Source organism: Capricornis sumatraensis, chromosome X (assembly GCF_032405125.1).
Source record: "Capricornis sumatraensis isolate serow.1 chromosome X, serow.2, whole genome shotgun sequence".
Classification (NCBI taxonomy): Eukaryota; Metazoa; Chordata; class Mammalia; order Artiodactyla; family Bovidae; genus Capricornis; species Capricornis sumatraensis.
Genome location: NC_091092.1, coordinates 148,540,026 through 148,563,520, shown reverse-complemented (window position 1 = coordinate 148,563,520; position 23,495 = coordinate 148,540,026). Strand labels below are relative to the sequence as shown.

At 53.1% G+C, this 23,495-nt stretch overlaps 1 protein-coding gene across 1 annotated transcript; it reads left to right on the top strand.

Moving 5' to 3' along the window:
• Positions 1-1,269: 1,269 nt before the first annotated feature.
• XG (Xg glycoprotein (Xg blood group)) lies at positions 1,270-23,315 on the top strand. The gene is made up of 12 exons (XM_068962372.1): positions 1,270-1,360; positions 7,889-7,933; positions 8,453-8,476; positions 9,446-9,508; positions 10,370-10,429; positions 11,843-11,899; positions 12,254-12,313; positions 13,662-13,703; positions 14,986-15,030; positions 16,757-16,792; positions 19,424-19,534; positions 21,086-23,315. Exons 1-12 carry the CDS (start codon positions 1,297-1,299, stop codon positions 21,100-21,102), a joined length of 624 nt encoding a protein of 207 aa, XP_068818473.1. The 5' UTR covers positions 1,270-1,296; the 3' UTR covers positions 21,103-23,315.
• The last annotated feature ends 180 nt before the right edge of the window (positions 23,316-23,495 follow it).

The following is a 23,495-nucleotide window of genomic DNA, read 5'->3' as shown; positions in this document are numbered from 1 at the left end:
CAGCGACAAGGTCCTAATGTCGACCACAGGGAACTACATTCAGTAAAATAATGTAGGATGGGAAAGAATCTGGTAAAGAATATTAATACACGTGTATAACTGAATCACTTTGCTGCGTGCCTGAAATTAAAACCACATTGTCAACCAACTGTATACTTCAACTGAAAAAAAAAAAAGGAACTTGCCCCCGTCTATAACCACCTCCAAGGCCCACAGTGGGTTTTGCTGTCGTGTCCGACTCTCTGCGACCTCATGAACTGCAGCCCACCAGGCTCCTCTGTCCATGAGATTCTCCAGGGAAGAAAACTGGAGTGGCTTGCTATGTCCTTCTCCAGGGGATCTTCCCGACCCAGGGATCGAACCCACATCTCCCACACTGGCAGGTGCGTTCTTTACCACTAATCCGGTGAGAGAGAGCAGGAGGACCAAGTGAAATCGGGTTGTCTGGCCCCCCACCATCCCCGCCGCTGACCTCACTGCCCTGCCACCTGCAATAGTAACAGATTCAGGGGCTCAGTGTGACTCTTTAAAGGCACAGGGTCTGCAAGTTGCAAAAAAAAAAAAAAAAAGGCAAAGATTAAACGGGGGCTTCCCTGCTGGCTCAGACGGTGAAGAATCCGCTTGCAGTGTGGGAGACCTGGGTTCGATTCCCAGATTGGGAGCATCCCCTGGAGGAGGGCATAGCGACCCCCTCCTCTGTTCTTGCCTGGAGAATCCCCACGGACAGAGGAGCCTGGCGGGCTACCGTCGGACACGGCTGAGCGCCTAACCCTGAGACACACATTTCAGTCTCTGCGCTGCTCTGGGCTCTGGGTCGGGCGTCTCCCTGCAGGAAGGTCTTGGGAATGACCGCCCCCCGCCCCGGCCCCCGGGGCGAGGCAGCTCTTGCTTACACCCGAGCTTGGCACCTTTGATCCTGGGGCTCTTCCCACGCGTGCAGGGCGCAGAGCTGCCAAGCGGGTGTGCCAGCTTCCCTACAACCCAAGACGCCCAGTGGCACCGGGCGGTCGCCTATTTCCCCACCTTCCTGGGGGTGGTTGGCCGGCGGAGCTGAGGGAGGTGCCTTCTCTGCAGCAGGCGTGTAGGAGCTGGTCCCCACGGGCGGGCTCCCGGCTGGGGAGCTCAGCACCGCCCTGCTCATCACTCGCCAGCAGAGAGGCTGTAGACTGCTTCATCCTTTTCTTTCTTTCCTGTTTCCCTCTCAAAGCGGGACGACAGAAGTCAGCACGGCGGCCCCCGGCGAGGGTGGGGTGGCCAGTTCGCCCAGCCCGCCCGCCCGCCCGCCGGAGACCAAGGATGGAGGCATGGCGGGATCTCCTCTTCGGCCTCACGCTCCTGTGTGCCCTGCTGCGTGTCCGAGGTAAGGGAGGGCTGGCTCCCGGAGAGAGACGTGCTGGGGTGTGCATTTCTATCTGCTTGCTGAGAAAAATAAACACTCCGTCCCCAACCGCTTCCTCTCAGGAAACGGCTGTAAATTGCCAGAGTGTAGAAAAGAAAGACAGAGTCTGGTCTGATGGCGGTCGGTGAACAGCAAACAAGGGGACCGGGTACCACGTTCGGGGGTCTGGGGGAATGGACCCAGATCTGTGACCCACTTAGAAGCCAGTTGTGGTGGGTTTTTTGTGTTTTTTTTTTTTGGTTTTCGGGTTTTGATCTCTGGGTGTGGCACGCATGGAAAAAGTGATCCATGTCCCTGGGGCGGGTTGAGATTGTTTTTCCTTCCGCGCTTTCTATCCACAGTCTGAGTGGCTTGTGCAGGGCAACCACGGAGCTGAGATGCGGCTGGGTTCAGTGGGACGAGTCACTGTCGCCAGAGACGGGGTTTTGCAAGAAGGACAGCCTCGGTTCACGTTTTCTTAGATATTTCCCCCCTCAATGTCAGCCCTCCGGTTGGCAAATTAAAAGCATGTGAGTTGTTTACGCCCGAAACTCCAATACAGGCTCTTCCCCATCTTGGCATGCTGGGGAACAGAAGCAGGGAGGGGCCTCACTCAGGAAACTATAATTAACCCATGAAGGGCAGGATTTAATAGCAACTGGAGACGCATATTTGGTCCTTTGGATATTCAAATTCTAAGGCATTGAGGATTGGGAGGGGCTTAACACTGAGTAGAGTTTAGGAATTAAAAGATTTTCTTTCAATGTCTCTTGTTGCTGTTCGGTTGCTCAGTGGTGTCTGAGATTTTTTTCACCCCGTGGACTGCAGCACACCAGGCCTCCCTGTCCGTCACCATCCCCCAGAGTTTGCTCAAACTCATGTCTATCGAGTCAGTGATGCCATCCAACCATCTCATCCTCTGTCGTCCCTTTCTCCTCCCGCCTTCAATCTTTCCCAGCATCAGGGTCTTTTCCAATAAGTCAGCTTTTCCCATCAGGTGGCCAAAGGATTGGAGCTTCAGCTTCAACATCACTCCTTCCAATGAACAGCCAGGACTGATCTCCTTTAGGATTGCACTGGTTGGATCTCCTTGCAGTTCAAGGGACTCTCGAGAGTCTTCTCCAACCCCACTGTTCAAAAGCATCCATTCTTCGGCGCTCAGCCTTCTTTACCGTCCGAGTCTCCCATGCATACATGACTAGGTTAGGAGTGCAAAGGTTTTGTTTGGATGTCACTCTTCTGACACATCCTGTTTGACCTGTTTGAGGACGGGTATTTAGGAACAGGTGTGGTTCTGTGAGCCATCCTGGCACCCAGAGCCCAGGGTCTTCCTGGAGACCCTTCCACGAATCCACACGGTCTGAGCATCTTCCCGCACGTGGGACACGCAGAAACGGAGTCAGGAGCTTCTGTTTGTGGGGAGATGTGGGTTCTCTGTGAAGCTACCCGTGGGCTAAAGGAAGCCCACTGAGGCCAAGCTCTGTCTCTATGCAGCCCCGCCCAGCAGCGGAGCCAGCGAAACCTGTCTGAGCCTTCATTCCCTTGGCAGTGACACAGAACTCTGGGCTCACCTGCAGCTGCAGGCGACTCAGCCTCCTCCCAGGCCCAGTCTGTCTGATCCGTCGGGAGCCACTGGATGGCGGATGCCTTCAGCTCGTGGCTCAGGGGTCAGCATTCCAGGCTTTCACAGCCGTAGCCCAGGGTTCAATCTCTGGTCAGGGCACTGAGATCTTGAAGCTCTTCAGAGTCGCCAAAGACTAGTAAACAAAGGCACCAGCCCAGTTGCAGCTGTTCGAGAGCTTCATTAGGTAGGTGGGTGGGGCGCTGGAGTGACTGTGGTGCTTGGTGTTGTTCAGTCGTGTCCGACTGTTGGACAGTCTGTGGACGGCAGCACACCAGGCCTCCCTGTACATCACCAGCTCTCAGAGTTCACCCAAACCCATGTCCACCGAATCGGTGATGTCATCCAACCACCTCATCCTCTGCCATCCCCTTCTCCTCCTGCCCTCAATCCCTCCCAGCATCAGGGTCTTTTCCAACGAGTCAGCTCTTTGCATCAGGTGGCCAAAGTATTGGAGCTTCAGCTTCAGCATCAGTCCTTCTCATGAATATTCAGGACTGATTTCCTTTAGGATGGACTCGTTGGATCTCCTTGCAGTCCAAGGGACTCTCAAGAGTCTTCTCCAGCACCACAGTTCTCAAGCATCCATTCATCGACGCTTAGCTTTCTTTATAGTCCAACTCTCACGTCCATACATGACTACTGGACAAGGCAGCTGCATTTTGGGAAATATCCTGGCCATGCTCATGGAGTCAGGATTCCCTTTGAGAGGTGATATCTGAGCCCCCCGGCCATCTGATTACCTGTCGGGTTGAGCCTCAAGGATCTCTGCCACAGGGGGAATGTCTGTTCTGTGGTTCCCTTAGTACTGACGTGTCTCTCACCCAGGAGATGCAGAATTCACACCTCCAGGTGCAGCCAGCCATGCTCAGCCACGGGTGGCCTTACCCCCTGGGGGACACTTGGCACTGTCTGGAGTCATTTTTGGTTGTCACCACTGGCGCCTTGGGCTTCCAGGCTGGGGCCTGGGGCTTCCCTCATAGCTCAGTTGGTAAAGAATCTGCCTGCAATGCGGGAGACCTGGGTTCGATTCCTGGGTTGCAAAGATCCGCTGGAGAAGGGAAAGGCTACCCACTCTAGTATTCTGGCCTGGAGAACTCGATGGACTGTTAAAGTCCACGGGGTCGCAAACAGTCAGACACAACTGAGCGAATTTCACCTTTTCGGGGATGCAGCTCAATGTTTTCTAAGGCACAGGACGCCCCACAGAGCAGGCTGTCTGTCATCCAGGTTCAAATGTCAACACTGCTGAGGCTGAGAAATCCTGCCTGAGCACTGCTGCTGCTGCTGCTGCCAAGTCACCCCAGTTGTGTCCGACTCTGTGTGACCCCATAGACGGCGGCCCACCAGGCTCCCCCGTCCCTGGGACTCTCCAGGCAAGAACACTGGAGCGGGTTGCCATTTCCCTCTCCAATGTATGAAAGGGAAAAGGGAAAGGGAAGTCGGTCAGTCGTGTCCGACTCTTAGCGACCCCGTGGACTGCAGCCTTCCAGGCTCCTCCGTCCATGGGATTAGAGTCACCGTTTAAGTGTGTACCTGTCGTATCTATCCGTGTGTCTGTTAATCCATTTGTGAGTGTATCAGCGTATCTATTGCTGTATCTATCATCTATTTTTACACGTCCTATCTGCTATTTCTCTATATAATTATTATCAGTCCTATACCGACTTTTCTGACATCTAACTATATCTCTCATCCGTCTCTCTAATTACCGTCTATTCCCTGTGATCCATGTATCTAATTATCATTGATTATCTATCCATCTAATGTAACCATCATCTAAGTTTATATATCCTGTGTTCTATTTCTCTATATAATTATTATCAGTCCTATGCCGATTTTTCTAACATCTAACTATATCCCTCATCCGTCTCTCTAATTATCGTCTATTCCCTGTGATCCGTGCATCTAATTATCATTGATTATCTATCCATCTGTTGCATGCCAAGTCTCTCAGTTGTGTCTCACTCTTGGAGACTTTTTGAGACTCTTTGAGACTACGGGCTATGGACCGTAGCCCGCCAGACTCCTCTGTGAGTGTGATTCTCCAGGCAAAAATACTGAAGTGGGCAGCCACCCCCTTTTCCCAGGGGATTTTCCCAACCCAGGCTCGTTTTATCTTGAAAATCCCTCTGGGACGTCCCTGGCGGTCCAGTGGCTAAGACTCTAAGCTCCCAATGCAAGGGGCCCCGGTCCCATCCCTGGTCAGAGAATTAGATCCCATGTGCCAACTATTTGGCACAGCCATAAATAAAAATATATACATATATATTTTAAAAATCCATCCTAAATAGCTCTTTTCGGAAGGTAAGGGGGTATGGGGTTTGACACTAAGACCTCCCACCCACCAGCCCGAGTCCTTTTAAACCCAGGTTCCCAGGAAGTCAGCTATGGGGACCCGCGTGGTGAGCCCAGAGCACATGTGGGATTGATTAGAAACTGCCGGGCCTGCTAAAGAAAGCAGATGGGAAACAGATCTTGTGTTCCAAGCCCCGTCCTTAGGCTGAGGGGAAAAACAAAGCTGGTGGAAATAACTGCTCCGGGAGAGCTGCGTCTCCCACACCCCATTCCCCCTGACATCGAGCCCCTGGAATCAGCATCTTCGGAGTGATGCGAACCTTGGGGGGCGGGGCTATACAGTGATGAGGCGGGGCTATAGAGTGGCAGGGCGGGGCTAGACAGTGATGGGGCGGGGCTATAGAGCGGCGGGGCGGGGCTAGACCGTGACGGGGCGGGGCTAGACCGCGATGCACTCGGCAGCGCAGCGGGCGGGGGAGGTAGGTTGTTAGCTGCAGCCCTTCCGGAGACCTGAGGGAGGCTGGTAGACTCCAGCCAGGCCTGCAGGACACGACCGGCTCCACGCCAAGGGGGGCGGGGGGCCCCTGGGTGGAATCCGCCTGGGCTGTGAGTCACGCTCAGGGCTCTGCAAAGAGCGCCACACCCATGACAACCAGGGGCCGCTTCCCCCGTGACCTCGAGTCATCGCAGATGTTGTTATGCATTTGCTCAGTCGTGTCCGACTCTCTGCGACCCCATGGACTGCAGCACGCCAGGCCTCCCTGTCCATCACCAGCTCCCAGAGTTTACTAAAACTCATGTCCATTGAGTCGGTGATGCCATCCAGCCATCTCATCCTCTCCTCCTGCCTACAATCTTTCCCAGCATCAGGGGCTTTTCCAATGAGTCAGTTCTTCGCCTCAAGTGGCCAAAATATTGCAGTTTCAGCTTCAACATCAGTCCTTCCAATGAACACCCAGGACTGATCTCCTTTAGAATGGACTGGTTGGATCTCCTTGCAGTTCAAGGGACTCTCAGGAGTCTTCTCCAACACCCAGTTCAAAAGCATCTGTTCTTTGGCGCATAGCATTGTTTATCATGAGAAGCATCAGCGAACGGAAGGAGGCTGCTGGAATGAGAAGTGGACATGGAGTGGGGTGGGGTGGGGGCGGTTGGTTTGTTTCCAGAGCCTGTGGGAGAGGGGTGCACCCTGGCTTCCTACTGCCAGCAGCCTGGCTCTGGAGGCTTCTAGTCCCCGGAGGCAGCCAGATGCCCTTTTCGGAAAACACCCAGGTGCTGCCCAGGCTGTTGTGCAGTGGGTTAGGGAGAGACCGGGACAAGATAAGTAGCAGAGGCTCAGAACCGGGAGTGGCTGGACGCTCCGGTTTGAGAAGATTGTTGAGGAGTTTGCCTGGGGCTCCAGGGACGAGCCTGGTGCGAGAGGCTTGTAAGCTTGTCAGGAGCTGATTGCGTGAGCTTCCCTGGTGGCTCAGATGGTAAAGAGTCAGCCTGCGAGGCAGGAGACCTGGGTTTGATCCCAGGGTCTGGTAGATCCCCTGGGGAAGGGCATGACCACCCACTCCAGTATTCTTGCCTGGAGAATCCCCATGGACAGAGGAACCTGCTGGGCTATAGTCCATGGGGTCATAAAGAGTCAGACACAGCTGAGGGACAAACACTTTCACTTCGATAACCTACAATCGAACAGTGTGTGAAAAAAGAATAGATTCATGTATATGTATAGAAAAATAATTTTTGTATATGTACAAGAAGGAAATGGCAACCCACTCCGGTGTCCTTGCCTGGAGAATCCCAGGGTTGGGGGAGCCTGGTGGGCTGCCGTCTATGGGGTCGCGCAGAGTCGGACACGACTGAAGCACCTTAGCAGCATAACTGAATCCGTTTTCTGTACATCTGATACTGACACAACAGCGTAAATCCACTGTGAAAGTGCTTGTCACTCAGTTCAGTTCAGTTCAGTCACTCAGTTGGGTCCAACTCTTTGCAACCCCATGGACTGCAGCACGGCAGGCCTCCCTGTCCATCACCAACTCCCAGAGCCTACTCAAACTCATGTCCATCAAGTCGCTGATGCCATCCAACCATCTCACCCTCTGTCGCCCCCTTCTCCTCAGTCGTGTCCGACTCTTTGCGACCCCGTGGACTGTAGCCCACCAGGCTCCTCTGTCCATGGGGTTCTCCAGGCTAGAATACTGGAGTGGGTTGCTGTTTCCTTCTCTGGGGGAATCTTCCAGACCCAGGGATCAACCCGGGGTCTCCTTCCTCTCAGGCAGATTCTTTACCAGCTGAGCTACCAGGGAAGCTCAGAAATCAACTATAGTTTGATTTTAAAAAGGATGAGGGTGCAGTTATCTTCCTTCACGGATCTCTTTTGCTGTGGGCAGAGCCTGCTGGGGAAGCTAGGAATAAGAGGTTGTCTGGACAGACACACTACTGGGGAGCTGGAGAGAGGGGTGGAACTGTTCTCCTTTGCTGAGCTCGGGGTGGTGGGAGTGAGGTTGGCTGGGGAAGATATCTGGGCAGCTGGGGCAAAGGAAAGAAGGGTGGCCGGCTCCATCCCACTGTGACTGACGCCCTGTGTGTTCTCCCAGGTGAGAATGGGGACTTTGATTTGGCTGATGCTCTCGATGACCCCGGTAAGTGCATCTGGCAGCCCGCCTCAGCTCCTCCACGCTCCGGGTTGGGTGGGGCCGGGATTCCTTCCTAAGGACAACTTCCTAACGAAAAAACAAGAAGGTTTACTCCACCCCTCAAACCTCTGCACAGCTCCAGGGAACCCTGAGGGGCTTGCATTCGCTCCAGGGGCCACTGGTGGGCTTGCATGTGAAGGGCCCTTTTGGCCTTTGAGTCTCCCACCCCCTCGAACTCGAACTCGGACTCGGAATGGAATTTGTGTTGGTACCTGGCTCGCTGAAGTCCACGGGGTCGCCTTTGAGTCCCTCGCCCCCTCAAACACTGAACGGAATTTGTGTCGGTACCTGGCGCGCTGAAGGCCATGGGGTCGCAAAGATTCGGACACGACTGAGTGACTGAACTGAACTGATCGTATCTTTGTTAGTGCCTTGAGATTTTTTTTTTTAATTAGGACTTTAATGGTGGTCTCTTTGAGCCGCACAAAACCCCTGGCTTATTGCACATATGTTCTCTGTCCACAGAGCCGACCAAGAAGCCAAGCTCAGGTGAGTGGCTACCTGACCCAGGGGAGTGGACAGACACCAGGCTGCCCCACCGCAAGCTGAGGTTTTGGAAGGAGTTTATCGCGTCTTCCCAGGATGGTTGGTGGTGAAGAATCCGCCTCCCAGTGCAGGAGACAAGAGTTCCACCCCCGGGGTCGGGAAGACGCCCTGGATGAGGAAATGGCAACCCACTCCAGTGTTCTGGCCTGCAGAATCCCATGGACGGAGAAGCCTGGCGGGCTACAGTCCATACTGTTGCAAAGAGTCGGACTGAGCGCCTAAACCACAGCAACGATAGGGTCGTGGAGGGTGTGACTGATGGACAGATGTTTCAAGCAAGCCCAAGTCCTTCACGAAATGGATCGCAAAATCACAGTGCTGCTGCTGCTGCTGCTGCTAAGTCGCTTCAGTCATGTCCGACTCTGTGCGACCCCATAGACGGCAGCCCACTAGGCTCCCCCGTCCCTGGGATTCTCCAGGCAAGAACACTGGAGTGGGTTGCCACCTCCTTCTCCAATGCATGAGAGTGAAAAGTCAAAGTGAAGTCGCTCAGTCGTGTCCAACTCTGTGTGACCCCGTGGACTGCAGCCCACCAGGCTCCTCTGTCCCTGGGAGTCTCCAGGCAAGAATACTGGAATGGGGTGCCATTTCCTCCTCTAGGGGACCTTCCCAACTCAGGGATCAAAGCCAAGCCTTCAAGGAATAAACAGTTTTTCTTTGCTTCTTACATACCTTATAAATGCTAAACAGTTTGGTAAGTGTGTGTATGTAGTTTTTCTCAAGTTCTAAATTTTCAGGTTCTGCTTCTAGTGTCTAAGTAGTTTTAAGCTGATCAGTGATAATCTATATTTCATGAGCACCAACTGTGAATAAAAAATAAAATGTGTTGTCAAGCTTATATTCCTGTTTTATAAGCTGCTTCTGACGGAAGGACATTTTTCTCTTAACATGCAATGGCGTTTTTCCCCACAGGTATCTACCCCAACCCGAGGCCCCCCTACCACCCGCAGCCTGGAAATCCCGACAATAGTGGAAGTAAGTATGCTCATTCATTTCGAAAGAGCTTTGAACCTGCCCACTGGAACTCAGGGAAGGTCATGGGGGCTGAAAGAAGCCTTTGTTGTTGTTTAGGCCCTCAGTCTTCCCTGCCTTATCTCCCAAAGTTTGCTCATATTCATGTCCATTGAGTCGCTGATGCCATCCAACCATCTCATCCTCTGTTGTCCCCTTCTCCTCCCACCTTCAGTCTTTCCCAGCATCAGGGTCTTTTCCAGTGAGTCAGCTCTTCCCATCAGGTGGCCAAAGGACTGGAGCTTCAGCTTCAGCATCAGTCCTTCCACTGAACACCCAGGACTGATCTCCTGTAGGATGGACTGGTTGGATCTCCTTGCAGTCCAAGGGACTCTCAAGCGTCTTCTCCAACACACAGTTCAAAAGCATCCATTCTTCAGCGCTCGGCCTTCTATATGGTCCAACTCTCACATCCATACTTGACTACTGGAAAAATCATAGCTTTCACTAGACGGACCTTTGTCAGCAAAGTAATGTCTCTGCTTTTTAACACACCATCTAGGTTTGTCACAACTTTTCTTCCAAGGAGCAAGCATCTTAATTTCATGGCTGCAGTCACCATCTGCAGTGATTTGGGGGCCCAAGAAAAAACATACAATACAAACCCTAAACAGTTAGTTTTGTGAGTGTGTGTATATAGTTTTTTGAGGTTCTACTTCTAGTGACTAAGTAATTTTTACCCTATTGATGGTGACCTATTCTTTATGAGCACCAACTGTAAATAAAACATAAAATCTACAGTCACGCGTATATTCTTGATTTATAAGCTGCTTCTGACCGAAGGACATTTTTCTCTTCTAATCATGCAATGTCGTTTTCCTGCAGATATCTACCCCAAGCCGAGGCCCCCGTACCACCCACAGCCTGGAAATCCCAACGGTGGAAGTAAGAATGTTCATTCATTTCAAAACAGCTTTGAACCTGCCCACTGAAACTCAGGGAAGGTCATGGAGGCTGAACGAAGCCTTTGTGGTTGTCACTGGTGCTCAGTCGTGTCCGACTCTGCAACCCCGTGGACTGCAGCTCACCAGGCCTCCCTGTCCATCGCCAACTCCCGGAGTTTGCCCAAACCCATGTCCATCGGGTCGGTGATGCCATCCAACCATCGCATCCTCTGTCGTCCTCCCGCCTTCAATCTTTCCCAGGATCAGGGTCTTTTGCAGTGAGTCAGCTCTTTGCATCAGGTGGCCAAAGGATTGGAGCTTCAGCTTCAGCATCCATCCTTCCAATGACTATTCAGGACTGATGTCCTTTAGGATGGACTGGTTGGATCTCCTTGCAGTCCAAGGGACTCTCAAGCGTCTTCTCCAACACCACAGTTCAAAAGCATCAATTCTTTGGCGCTCAGCCTTCTTTATGGTCCAACTCTCACACCCTTACATGACCATTAGAAGAACCAGAGCTTTGAGTATACAGACCTTTGTCGGCAAAGTGACGTCTCTGCTTGCCTAATGGGGGGTATTTCTTGCTACAGTGTTTTGGGGAAACGTGAGTTGAACATGTATTCATGGGCTTCCTTCCTGTGGGCCCCAGAGAATCATAGATGCTGGCTGTCCTGTAAGATGAGTCACTACTCGGGTCCTGGGAGACTCATCCACCCGGCAGCATGCGGGGCCAGCCTCAGGCTTGGGAGGGGACCGTGTGTGACTCAGAGCTCCAGAGGCTGACACATTTCAGAACAGAGGAAGGTTGCTTTCTGGCTTTTGTTTTTAAAGCCTGATAGAATCTAGTGCCTTTAAAATGGTGGTGGTGGCCCTCAGGAATGAGTTTCTATTTCCTGTGTGTTACGTGGGCTTCCCAGGTGGGTAAAGAACCGGCCTGCCAACACAGGAGACTTAAGAGATGAGGGTTCAATCCCTGGGTCTGGAACGATCCCCCAGTGTTGCTGCCTGGAGAATCCCCATGGACAGAGGAGCCTGGCGGGCTACACTCCACGGTGGACTGTAGCCTGCCAGGCTCCTCTGTCCATGGGATTCTCCAGGCAAGAACACTGGAGTGGGTTGCCACGCCTTCCTCCAGGGCATCTTCCCCGCCCAGGGATCAAACCTGGATCTCCTGCATTTCCGGCATATGCTTTACCGTCTGAGCCACTAGAGACGCAACTATACTCCATTAAAAACTAACGCTTAAAACGAGCCTATGCTTGGGAATTCTGAGCACCAGAGATTCCGTGGAAGCGATGAACAGTAAAGATAAATTAGCCAGAACGTCATTTTGTATGCCGGCCTTTTGTATTGTGTAAATGGTTCGTCGCGGGAAGCTGTCCCTCTTTTCCTGAAATCACGTGTTTCCCGACAGATATCTACCCAAGGCCGAAGCCGCCGCCTCCTCGCCCGCAGCCTGGTAACAGTGGAGGTGAGTCCTCAGGACTAAGACGACTTCCAGAAGCGTCTTCAGAAGGACTGAGACGCTGTCCGGAACATGTTTTGGAGAATTTGGTCCTCGATGGTGAAAGCCGCGTTGCATTTGAAATACGCAGAAGCTCTTTTTTTTTTTTTTTTTTAAGCAATTCTTTGTAAAGCGTCCTCTATTTATATTTATGGTGGCTGTATCGGGTCTTGGTTTCGACCCGTGGATCTTTCGGCACTGGTTCTCCCATTGTGGAACCCCTCTCTCCATAAGCTGTCCGTGCGCCCCTGATGCGTGGGCTTGGGTGTGCAGGGGGCTCCCGGGAACGCGGGCTCTAACCGCCCTCTGCTCTCTCCACAGGCTTCCTGAGCGACTCGGACCTCATCGACGGCGGCCGCTACCCACCCAGGCCGCCCGCAGGTACGTGCGGGCTTCTGTGAGCCCACCCCAGCCCCCGCGAGGAAGGTGGTGGGCTGTGGACTCTCCCCTCCAACCTCGCGGGGGCGGGCGGGAGGCGCGTCCCTGAAGCTGTCCACTCGTGCGGTCTGCACGGTGGACGGAACCGGCCATAGGGCCGATGCTGCTTAGAAGTGGGGGCTGTCTCCACGTAAATATGTGTCTGCACGTGTGTGTGTACACATGTACATACCTCCACTGACACGCGTGCTTATACACATGTCCGTGTACATGTGTATATCTATAGACACGTATCTATGTCTGTAGCTGTTTCCACCTATGTGCATATCTATCTATCTCTGAAGCTTAACTTTATCCGTGTGTATCTGTGTATATGAATCTATAGATATGTTTATCTATATGATATGTATAGCTATATAAATATATTTACCTATATGTACATCTGAACATATATTTATATATAGATGGTTATCTCTTGGGCTTCCCTGGTGGCTCAGAGGTTAGTGTCTGCCTGGAATGCGGGAGACTCGGGTTCGATCCCTGGGTCGGGAAGATCCCCTGGAGGAGGGCATGAGAACCCACTCCAGTCTCCTTGCCTGGAGAATCCCACGGACAGAGGAGCCTGGCGGGCTGCAGTCCACAGGGTCACGGAGAGTCGGACACGAATGAGTGACTAAGGGGACACACACATCTCTCTTTACAGAGATGTTGTGTCTACACCAACCTTTGCAGATGTGTCTCTGTGTATCTTCCCCCCCCCCCAAAAAAAATGTATATTTAATGTGATGCAGTTGACGTATAGCATGATAGAGCTGGGTCCCTGGAGGTGGGGGTAAGGCTCTTACTTTGAAGCCCTAGATCGGTACTGGGCGGGGGGGGGGGGGCATGCGTAATCTCTGAAAACACACAGCTTTCTGAAGGGCTCTCTGTGGCATGAGTTTTTCCATCCAGAAGCCATGACTCTGGGGGAGGGACTCCCTAGAGCATTTTCTGGAAGGTCCTGAGCTTTTCTACCACAGAGCTCCAGAAGACTCGGTGTACAAGACCCTGATGCTGGGAAAGACTGAGGGCAGAGGAGAAGGGGGCGACAGGGGGTGAGATGGTTGGATGGCATCACGGACTTGATGGACATGAGTTTGAGCAAGCTCCAGGCGTTGGTGACAGACAGGGAGGCCTGGCGTGCTGCAGTCCATGGGGTCACAAACACTCGGCCATGACTGAGCCACTGGACAACAAGCAGTCTTTTTGGGGGTGACTGTTGTGTCCGGCTTTGGTGCCAGCCGGGCAGATGCCTGCTGGACCCCAAGGTCCACGCTCCGAGTTGCCGTCACATTCCTCTTCTCTCCTGCAGGAGGCGGCGGAGGCGGGTACCAGCCGGGGCAGGACAGCTACGGTAACACGCCCACTACACGCAGGGCTGGGGCCCGTGGGGGTGGCGGGCCTGGGTGGGCTTTTCCGGGACTCCCATTAGAGCTTCCTCCTGGGTCTCGGGTGTCGGCCGCTTCACTGCTGACCCTCACCTTGGCTTCGTCCAGGTGTCCCGGGGCTGACCCCACACCTCTCTGTCCAGGTAACAAGACACAGAACCCCCGGCTGCAAGCCTCATTAGGCAGAGACCAGCCCAGGAATTGTGGATTCTTTATGTAAATAGTGCATTATGCCAAGAGCGAAAGGAATTTACCCCGGTAGTAATAAACTCCATTCTTGTCAATACTGAGCTTTTTTTTCAGAGCGAGGGGTGGATCTTGAAATCTCCACAGGGTCTCTGGTGCTGTAAAGTGAACTTGGGAGCAAGTTGAGCCAGAAAAGCAAAATGCATTGGATTCGCGTTCCTAAACTGAGATAGAATCCACATGAAACTTTGTACAAAGTAGTCATGTGAGACTTTGTAAAGATAGTTGTTGGTGGCTAGTCGTCTCTGCCTCTTTGCGACCCCGTGGACTGTAGCCCACCAGGCTCCTCTGTCCGTGGGATTCTCCAGGCAAGAGTCGGTTGCCATGGCCTCCTCCAGTGGAATCTTTCTGACCCAGGGATCGAACCCGGGTCTCCTGCATTGCAGGCGGATTCTTTACCATCTTGAGCCCCCAGGGAATCGCTTTTAAAAAATTACTCCCTGGGGACTTCCCCACTGATCCGGTCAGTAGGACTGTGGGCTTTCACTGGCAGGATCTGAGGTCGGTGCCTGGTCAGGGAATTAAAATCCTGCATATCCTTCTTGCAGCCAAAAACAGGAGAAAAAAAAAAAAAAATTGCCCTCTGGACATAAGAAGGTGTGGAGAAAGGTCCTATATTTCTCAGTCACTGAGATGACTGTTTGCTGCCTGTGTGGGGCATGCTTCCTGGCCTTGGGGACTGGACTTTTCCCTGGACACACTGAGAAGTGGGGTTTTGAGCTCAGGCATGCCCCCTCTGTCTGCAGCTGGGGGTCAGCGTGCCCCTGGCCTTAGCAGAGCTGCTGAACTTGCAAGGTGAGCTCAGCCCCACTCGGTGCGGCCAGGGAATGTCCTGGGGTACGCTTGTCTCTTCCTCTGGCTCGGGGAGAATCAGGGTGGGGCTTTTGCCCGGCTGTCACAGCCTCTGCTTCGGGGTCCTGTCTTTCTCGAAGCTTCCTTTGGGGATGTCTGCGGCATTTCCGCGCCTTACCTTCCTCTTCACGTGGCCTTTCTGTCCTGCAGGACGAGGAGGGCACTACAGACCCGGCTCCCCTGGCATTAACTATGGTAAAGGAGGTCTTTCGTAAAAGCCAAACCAGGAGAAGTTCTCCTGCTGAGGAGCTAACCCCCGCGTGGGCGCTGCCTGACCGCCTGGGTCTCTGATCGGCGTCCTCACTGGGCACCGAAGCTGGGGAGGGGTTTGCATGGGACGCGGGTCACAGTCCTTGCAAGACGTGCAGGCTTGCTCATGCGTGTTACTGCCTGTGCACACGCGTGTGGGCATGTGTGTGTCCCTGCACGTGCATGTGTGCACATGTGGCTGGGAGGGAGCCTGCGTTTATACATGTGGACATATGTCCACATGCGCCTACATGCCGTGTGTCTGTGCATGCATGCGTGTGAATCTGAAACACACGTGCCCGTGCGTGTGCGCTGTGGGTGTGCGGGTCAGGGCGGATGTGTGCATGGGGATGTATGTGCAGCTCTTGTGTATTCATGTGTACATGTGCAGGCGTGTACTGTGCACACGCATGTGGAGATACACACACATGTGTCCACCCTCATCCCCACACAGGCACAGTGCCTGTGATGCTTGTGTGCTCACCTGCCTGTGTGCGTACATGGCTGTGCCGATGTGTGTGTGGGCGTGTGCTTGTGTTGTACATGGGTGCATATGTGTATACGTGGGTGTGCATGTATGCATATGGGCGTGTCAGTGTGTTGTGTGTGCGTGTCTATGTATGTGGGGTGTTGCATGTGTGGGGGTGTGTTTGTGTGTGCATGTATGTGTGGGGTTTTGCATGTATGTTCATGTGTGGGGCTGTGTGTACATGTATGCATGTGGATGTGTGTTGCGGGGTGTTGTGTGTGTTGCATGTATGTACATGTGTGTATGTGGGTGTGTGTGTTGTGGGTGTGTGGTGCTGTGTGTGCAGACGTGTTTGCATGTGTGTATGGGTGTGCTGTGCGGGTATGTGTGCATGTGTGGTGTGTTGCATGCATGTACGTGCATGTATATGTGTGTGTGTTGTGTGCATGCATGTGGTGTGTGTGTGGTGTGTGTACATGTGTGTATATGGGTGTATGTGTGATGTGTGTATGTGGGATGTGTGTGCGCATGTATGTATGTGGGTGTGTGCGTGTATGTGAGATGTTGTGTGTGTGTACATGTGTGTATATGGGTGTATGCATATGTGTGGTGTGTGCTGCGTGTATGTACATGTGTATATATGGGTGTGTGTGGGATGTGTGTGTGCATATGTGTATATGGGTGTGTATGTGGGATGTTGTGTGTGTGCGCATGTGTGTATATGGGTGTGTGTGTGTATGTGGGATGTGTGTGCCTGTGTGTATATGGGGATGTGTGTGTATGTGGGATGTGTGTGTGCATATGTGTGTATATGGGTGTGTATGTGTATATGGGTGTTTGTGTGTATGTGGGATGTGTGTGTGCATATGTGTGTATATGGGTGTGTATGTGTATATGGGTGTTTGTGTGTATGTGGGATGTGTGTGTGCATATGTGTATATGGGTGTGTATGTGGGATGTTGTGTGTGTGCGCATGTGTATATGGGGGTGTGTGTGTATGTGGGATGTGTGTGTGCATATGTGTATATGGGTGTGTGCGTGTGCTTCTTGTGCACCCCTTTGTGTGTATACCTACGCCCTGAGGTGACAGCCTCACCCCCGTCCCCTCCCCGGCTTGGAGGTGTAATGCCCACCTCCCAGCAGCAGGCAGCCCGTGACCAGCTCTTCCGAATACCATGTGACTGTGTGCTTGTCCCCTTCCAGGCGGAGACGGCTACTCCACGCAGGGCAACCTGCCAGGTACGGCCCAGGGACGGGGATTCTGGCCTTCCGAGGGCCAGGCTCCCCACATGGCTGCAGAGGGGCTGGGGCAGGCATAGTATTGTTTCCACGAAGGGCGTTCAGGGACCACCTTCTCTCTTTGTGTGGGTGTTCAGAAGCTCCTTCCGGTCGGGGTCTGTCCCACAGGGGTCAGAGAAGGAGATCTGGGGACTGACTCGGAGCTGCAAAATGCCTGATGCTCTGGGGACTGACTCGGAGCTGCAAAATGCCTGATGCTCTGGGGACTGACTCGGAGCTGCAAAATGCCTGATGCTCTGGGGACCGACTCGGAGCCGCAAGATGCCTGATGGTCTGGGGACTGACTCGGAGCTGCAAGGTGCCTGATGCTCTGGGGACCGACTCGGAGCCGCAAGATGCCTGATGGTCTGGGGACTGACTCGGAGCTGCAAAATGCCTGATGCTCTGGGGACCGACTCGGAGCTGCAAGATGCCTGGGGTTCTGGGGACCAACTCGGAGCTGCAAGGTGCCTGGGGCTCTGGGGACTGACTCGGAACTGCAAGATGCCTGATGCTCTGGGGACCGACTCGGGGCCGCAAGATGCCTGATGGTCTGGGGACCGACTCGGAGCTGAAAGATGTCTGGGGTTCTGGGGACCAACTCGGAGCTGCAAGGTGCCTGGGGCTCTGGGGACCGACTCGGGGCCACAAGATGCCTGATGGTCTGGGGACCGACTTGGAGCTGCAAGGTGCCTGGGGCTCTGGGGACCGACTCGGAACTGCAAGATGCCTGATGCTCTGGGGACCGACTCAGAGCTGCAAAATGCCTGATGCTCTGGGGACCGACTCGGAGCTGAAAGACACCTGAGGCTCTGCGAGTGCGGCTACGGTGCTTGGAGCTCCTGCTGCCCACCGCCGGCACCCGTTTCGTTGACCACACCTGACCTCAAGCCTCGAAGGAGAGCAGCAGAGAAACCACAGCCTTCACCCCCGGAGAAGGCCCCAGCAGGGCCCCGCCCGCCCCGTCACGGGTGCGCAGGGGAGGCCTGGGGTCCGGCCAGTGGGCGTCGGCTGTGTGTCGCCGGGATGGCGGAGGCCAGCCTCTCAGGGGTCTGGAGGCTGACATCAGGGCAGGGTGATGGTGGACCTGCCCAGCTGACCCCAAGGCTTTGAGGGAGAAGAAAGGGACAGAGCTGTCTTTCTAACCCGTCAGGCCCAGGACCCGGGCGGGGCCACAGTATTGCCGTTTGCAGGACGTATTGCCGTTTCCGGAACGCATGGGTGTTTGCGGGACGTTTGTGAAGGCCACGGGTGCTTTCCTTCTCGTGGACTGGAGGTAGGGGAGGGGGGGTGCTCCCCAGACAAGAATCAGGTCTGACACACGGATTCGTGGAATCCGTGGCAAGACAGGGGCTTCCCTGATCGCTCAGTTGGTAAAGAATCTGCCTGCAATACAGGAGACCCCAGTTCAATTCCTGAGTTGGGAAGATCCCCTGGAGAAGGGATGGGCTACCCACTCCAGTATTCTTGGCCTTCCACGGTGGTTTAGCTGGTAAAGAATCCGCCTGCAGCGCAGGAGCCCCTGGTTCGATTCCTTTGTTGGGAAGATCCCTTGGAGAAGGGAATGGCTGCCCACTCCAGTATTCTGGCCTGGAGATTCCCATGGACAGAGGAAGCCAGGTGGGGCTACAGTCCGTGGGGTCACAAAGAGTTGGACACGAATGAAGCGGTTAAGACTTTTTCACTTTCTCCAAGACAGAGGACTCACCCAGGACTGGGGTGGGCTGGAAGACAGATTGACTGCTCCTGGATGGGACATCTCCGAGGCACGGTCTACAGATGTGTGGGAGTCGGGCAGGACAGGAGACAGAGGTGCTGTGCTAGCTTTGACTGAACGGAGCCCCAGGAACTGTACTGTCTGTGGGGCCAGAGTATGCCATGTGATGGATGTGGCGGCTCCAGGGGTAACTGGCCGGGTGACCCCTGGGCTGCCCTGCGCTTTATACACGCATTCCCTTGGACGGCAAGGAGACCCAGCCAGTCCATCCTAAAGGAAATCAGTCCCGAATATTCACTGGAAGGACTGATGCTGAAGCTGAAGCTCCAATCCTTTGGCCACTTGATGTGAAGAGCTGACTCATTGGAAAAGACCCTGATGCTCAGAAAGATTGCAGGCAGGAGGAGAAGGGGACGACCGAGGATGAGATGGTTGGATGGCATCACCGACTCAATGGACATGAGTTTGAGCAAGCTCCGGAAGATGGTGAAGGACAGGGAGGCCTGGCCTGCTGCAGTCCATGGGGTCGCACAGAGTCAGACACGACTGAGCAACTGAAGAACATGAGTCAACATTTTCTGTCCCCAAAGATACAAATTCATCCAAACACACCCATTAAATTAAATATATATATATCTATATCTTCTGTACAAAACCATTGGATGCCCCAGACCGATCAGACGTGGTTAGTGAGCACCCTTTACATAAAGCAGGATGCATCCTTTGAGCTCCTTCGATGAATTCCATCCTTTTCCCATGAAGAGGAGGGCAGGGAGGGCCGGAGGCGGGGGTGAGTGGGGAGTCTCTGGCAATACACGCTGTCCCCGCTGGCGCTGTTTTCCCTGAGACCGTCTTGTTCCCCTGGATTCCCGCAGGCGACACAATAGCGAAAATTGCATCTCCCATCGTCTCCGTGGTGGTGGTGACGCTGATCGGGGCGGCGGTCAGCTACTATAACCGGAGGAGAAACTGTCTCAGGACAAACGGCAAGTCTTACCCCCGCCCCCACTTGTGTCTGCCTTAACTAGTAAAGCCCAATTTTAAAAATGCACACAGATACATGAGTGGATGAGAAGAGGCAGGCCCACAGACACAGACAACAAGCCGGTGGTTCCCAGTGGGGAGATGATAGAGGGCAGCGGTTAGATGGAGGGGAGGAGATGAAAAAGAACCAGCTAGACGGCAACCCACTCCAGTATTATTGCCTGGAGAATCCCATGGAGAGAGGAGCCCAGTAGGCTGCAGTCCATGGGGTCGCAAAGAATTAGACACGGCTCAGCAACTAACACTTACTTACTTACCATGTACAAAGTAAATAACCTACAAGGATATATTGTTTGGAACATCCCCAGCTACAATAGAGCCAATATTTCATAATGATTTGAAACGTGTGCTAAGTCACTTGCGTCTTGTCTGACTCTTTGTGACCCCGTGGACTGTGGCCGGCCAGGCTCCTCTGTCCAGCGGATTCTCCAGGCAAGAAGACTGGAGTGGGTTGCGGTTTCCTCCTCCAAACTTTAAGTACAGTCTGTAAAACTATGGGATCACTCTGCTGCTCATGAGACCTCCTGGGTGGGCTCAGTCTTAAAGAGGCTGCCTGCCAATGCAGGAGACACAGATTCGATCTGTGGGTCGGGAAGATCCCGTGGAGAAGGAAATGGCAGCCCACTCCAGTATTCTTGCCTGGAGAATCCCATGGACAGAGGAGCCTGGCGGGCTACAGTCCACGGGGTCACAAAGAGTCAAGACATGACTGAACACGACCTCCAGGGAAATGAGTTTGTGCAGAGGGCGGAGGGGGCGGGGAGGGTAGGGCTTCTGTTTCAACTTTGGGTCTAAGCTCCTGGGCTTGCAGAATTACAAGCGCAGGGAGCTACCCTTGGGAGCAGAGATCCTGGCTGCTGATCCGGGAAATTCCTAGAGCCGTCGCTAAAGAGGTGGTCGGGGAGAGATGCTTCCCTGCGGAAGAAGCAACAGCTCAGAGGTTAATCTGGATTCTCTCAAGCTTTGGTCCTGAGACCACTCATGTCGGCATCTATCTGGGTGTTGCCAGAGTGAGGTTTCCACCGCCGGTGAAGGAAGCTATGAAATAGCTTCAGAATCTCAATAGCTGCCCTCTGCCTCCCTCTGCTGGTGGTTGGGTGGTATTGACTTACACCCTAGCCAGGAAGCGCCTTGGTCTATACAACACCCCAGCCTGAAAGTTTGCCGGGGGTGAAGCAGAGTTTCTGAAAAAAATAAACCCACTTACATTCTGGACCACATACCTCATCACAGATGCTGTTGTTGAGTCGCTCAGTCGTGTCCGACTCTTTGCAACCTCATGAATCGCAGCACGCCAGGCGTCCCTGTCCATCACCAACTCCCGGAGTTTACTCAGACTCACGTCCATCGAGTCAGTGATGCCATCCAGCCATCTCATCCTCTGCCGCCTCTGCCGTGAAAAAAATTAACAGTGCCTTAAGATCAATCCACTGAAGTTTTGGCTTTTTATTCCCCCCTAACTATGTTGTCTTGCTTTCCATGTTTCCTTGCAGAACCACGGACTATCTGAGGTCTTCAAAATCCACCCGGCGCTCTGAGAAAGCCTCCGTTCAGATGACAACCCTGTCGATCCTGTGGAATGTCCCTTTCATTCTTGGTTTCACCCGCTGCCCTGGAGGGTCTTTTCTTCTGTTTGCAATAGACGCGCTGCCCCACAAAGAAGGGGGTTCCTAATTCCTCAGATACACCGATGGGAACGAGGTGGACAGCTGGATCTTTGATTGTAAAGAGATTGCTTGATCTGTGGGTTCCATCGGCCACGCGGGCTGAGAGGTTCCGACTCTGGTCTGAGCTCTGGAGGGTGTCCTGCTGGGACCACGGGCCACCGTCGTGGTCAGAGACCAGAGGAGTCAGGAAACTAGCTGGGCTCTCGGGCGGGGCTGCCGTGGAGGACTTCCGAAGGATGGAAGCTGCTGCTTGGGTTTCTAGCAAGCTGGGGAGACACGCTTTGCTGATGCTACAGGTTCCTTGAAAAACCGAAAGTGTTAGTTGCTCAGTGGCAACCGACTCTTTGCAACCGCCTGGACTGTAGCCCACCAGGCTCCTCTGTCCATGGGGATTCTCCGGGCAAGAATTCTGGAGCGGGTTGCCATGCCCTTCTCCAGGGGATCTTTCCTGACCCAGGGATCCAACCTGGGTCTCCCACATTGCAGGCAGATTGCTTTACCATTTGAGCCGCCAGGGAAACTAAACCACCTTTAGCTAACATCAGGAATCCGGACCCGTTCACCACCGCCAGTGAATCAGGAATGAATGTGTTTCTACCCTAAAGGGCAGCATTTGAACTTTATCTCAGCTCATAAAAGTATTATCACGTGCAGAGGATGAGGCTGGATTTCTGGAAATTTAAATGCAAGGACCATCATGCGGAAACCTGCTTGGGGAAGCGATCTTGGGGTGTTGTTTTTTTTTCTGCCATGAAATTGTATGGTTTCTACTTCCTCTTTTTTTTTTTTTCAGAACATGACATAGAGATTTTGAGATGTCCAGACTTTTTTTGGTATTATTTTTGGTCTCGGATCCTCTGTGGGTACCAGTTCTTAATGCAACGTCAGCGCTTTCCTTAGCATGTACTTTTCTTTTTCCTGGGCTAACTGTTTACCCTCAGCGTCTAAAAAGTAGACCAGCTGCTTGCTGGGGTTTTACTCGTTCTTTAGGGGAGAGGAGAGAGTGGGAGGTCTGGGCAGGCTAGCGTAGTCTGATGGACTGAGATGGATGCTGATGGAACGTTTAGGGTTTGAGCATCGGAACCAAAGAGGAAGACGGTCATTAGAGTCTGGAACGCAGAAAGATGACGCTCGGAAATCGTAGATATTCACGCGTGGGCGTTCCCCCTTAGGTACCTGCACCCCAGAGTTCACTGCACCACTGTCCACGGTAGCCAAGATGTGGAACGCCTGAGAGCCCATCGACGGGGGAATGGCTCGAGGCCATCGACGGGGGAATGGCTCAAGAAGATGTGGTCCATGGAAACAAATGGAATATTACTCGGCCGTGAAAAAGAATGAAACCGTGCCACTTGCAGCCACGTGGGGGGACCTGGAGAGTGTTACAGGGAGTGAAGAAAGTGCGGAACACAAATGCCATATGATATCACTTACGTGCGGAATCTAAGACAGCGGGTACAAACGAACTTGTTTACAAAACAGAGATAGACTCATAGACATACAAAACGAGCTTCTGGTCACCAAAGGGGAAAGCCTGGAGGCACACATGAGGAATTTGGGATGAAGAGATACACGCCATATGTCAAATCGATGAAGCAGCAAGGTCTTACTGTACAGCGCAGGGAACTCTACGCAAAATGTGGTAATAAAATGATACTGGAAAAGAATAGATGTGTATCTCTATGAATAACTGAAATTGCCTTATGTGTTAGTCACTCAGTCATATCGGACTCTTTGTGACCCTGTGGACTGTAGCCCGCCAGGCTCCTCTGTCCATGGGATTCCCCAGGCAAGAGTACTGGAGTGGGTTGCCATGCCCTCCTCCAGGGGATCTTCCTGATCAGTGATGGAACCTGGGTCAGTTGCATTGGCATATGATCGTGTACCAACTGAGCCACCAGGAAGACTATGCCTGACAGTAACCCAACATTGTAAAGTGCCTACACTCAAACAAAAATGAACCGAGAACACCCTCTCCAAGTATAAACTACTGTATGCGAGGGTGCTGACCCACCTCCAACTCTGAATGTAGGGAAAGCAAATCTCTCTCTCTCTCTCTCTCTCTCTCTCTCACACACACACACACACACACAGGTCTCAAAATTCATGCACTGGTGTCTTGACCCTTGGGATCTCAGAGTGAAACCTTATGTGTCGAAAGATCGGGGACAGTTGTGATCAGTTAAGACGATGAGTTAGAACAGGAGGATGGCTTCTAAAGCAATATGAGCTGTGT

Coding starts and splice junctions, on each gene's coding strand:
- XG (XM_068962372.1), top strand. CDS start 1,297: ATGGAGGCATGGCGGGATCTCCTCTTCGGCCTCACGCTCCTGTGTGCC. Junction 1,361..7,888: donor TGCCCTGCTGCGTGTCCGAG/GTAAGGGAGGGC, acceptor GTGTTCTCCCAG/GTGAGAATGGGGACTTTGAT. Junction 7,934..8,452: donor TGATGCTCTCGATGACCCCG/GTAAGTGCATCT, acceptor CTCTGTCCACAG/AGCCGACCAAGAAGCCAAGC.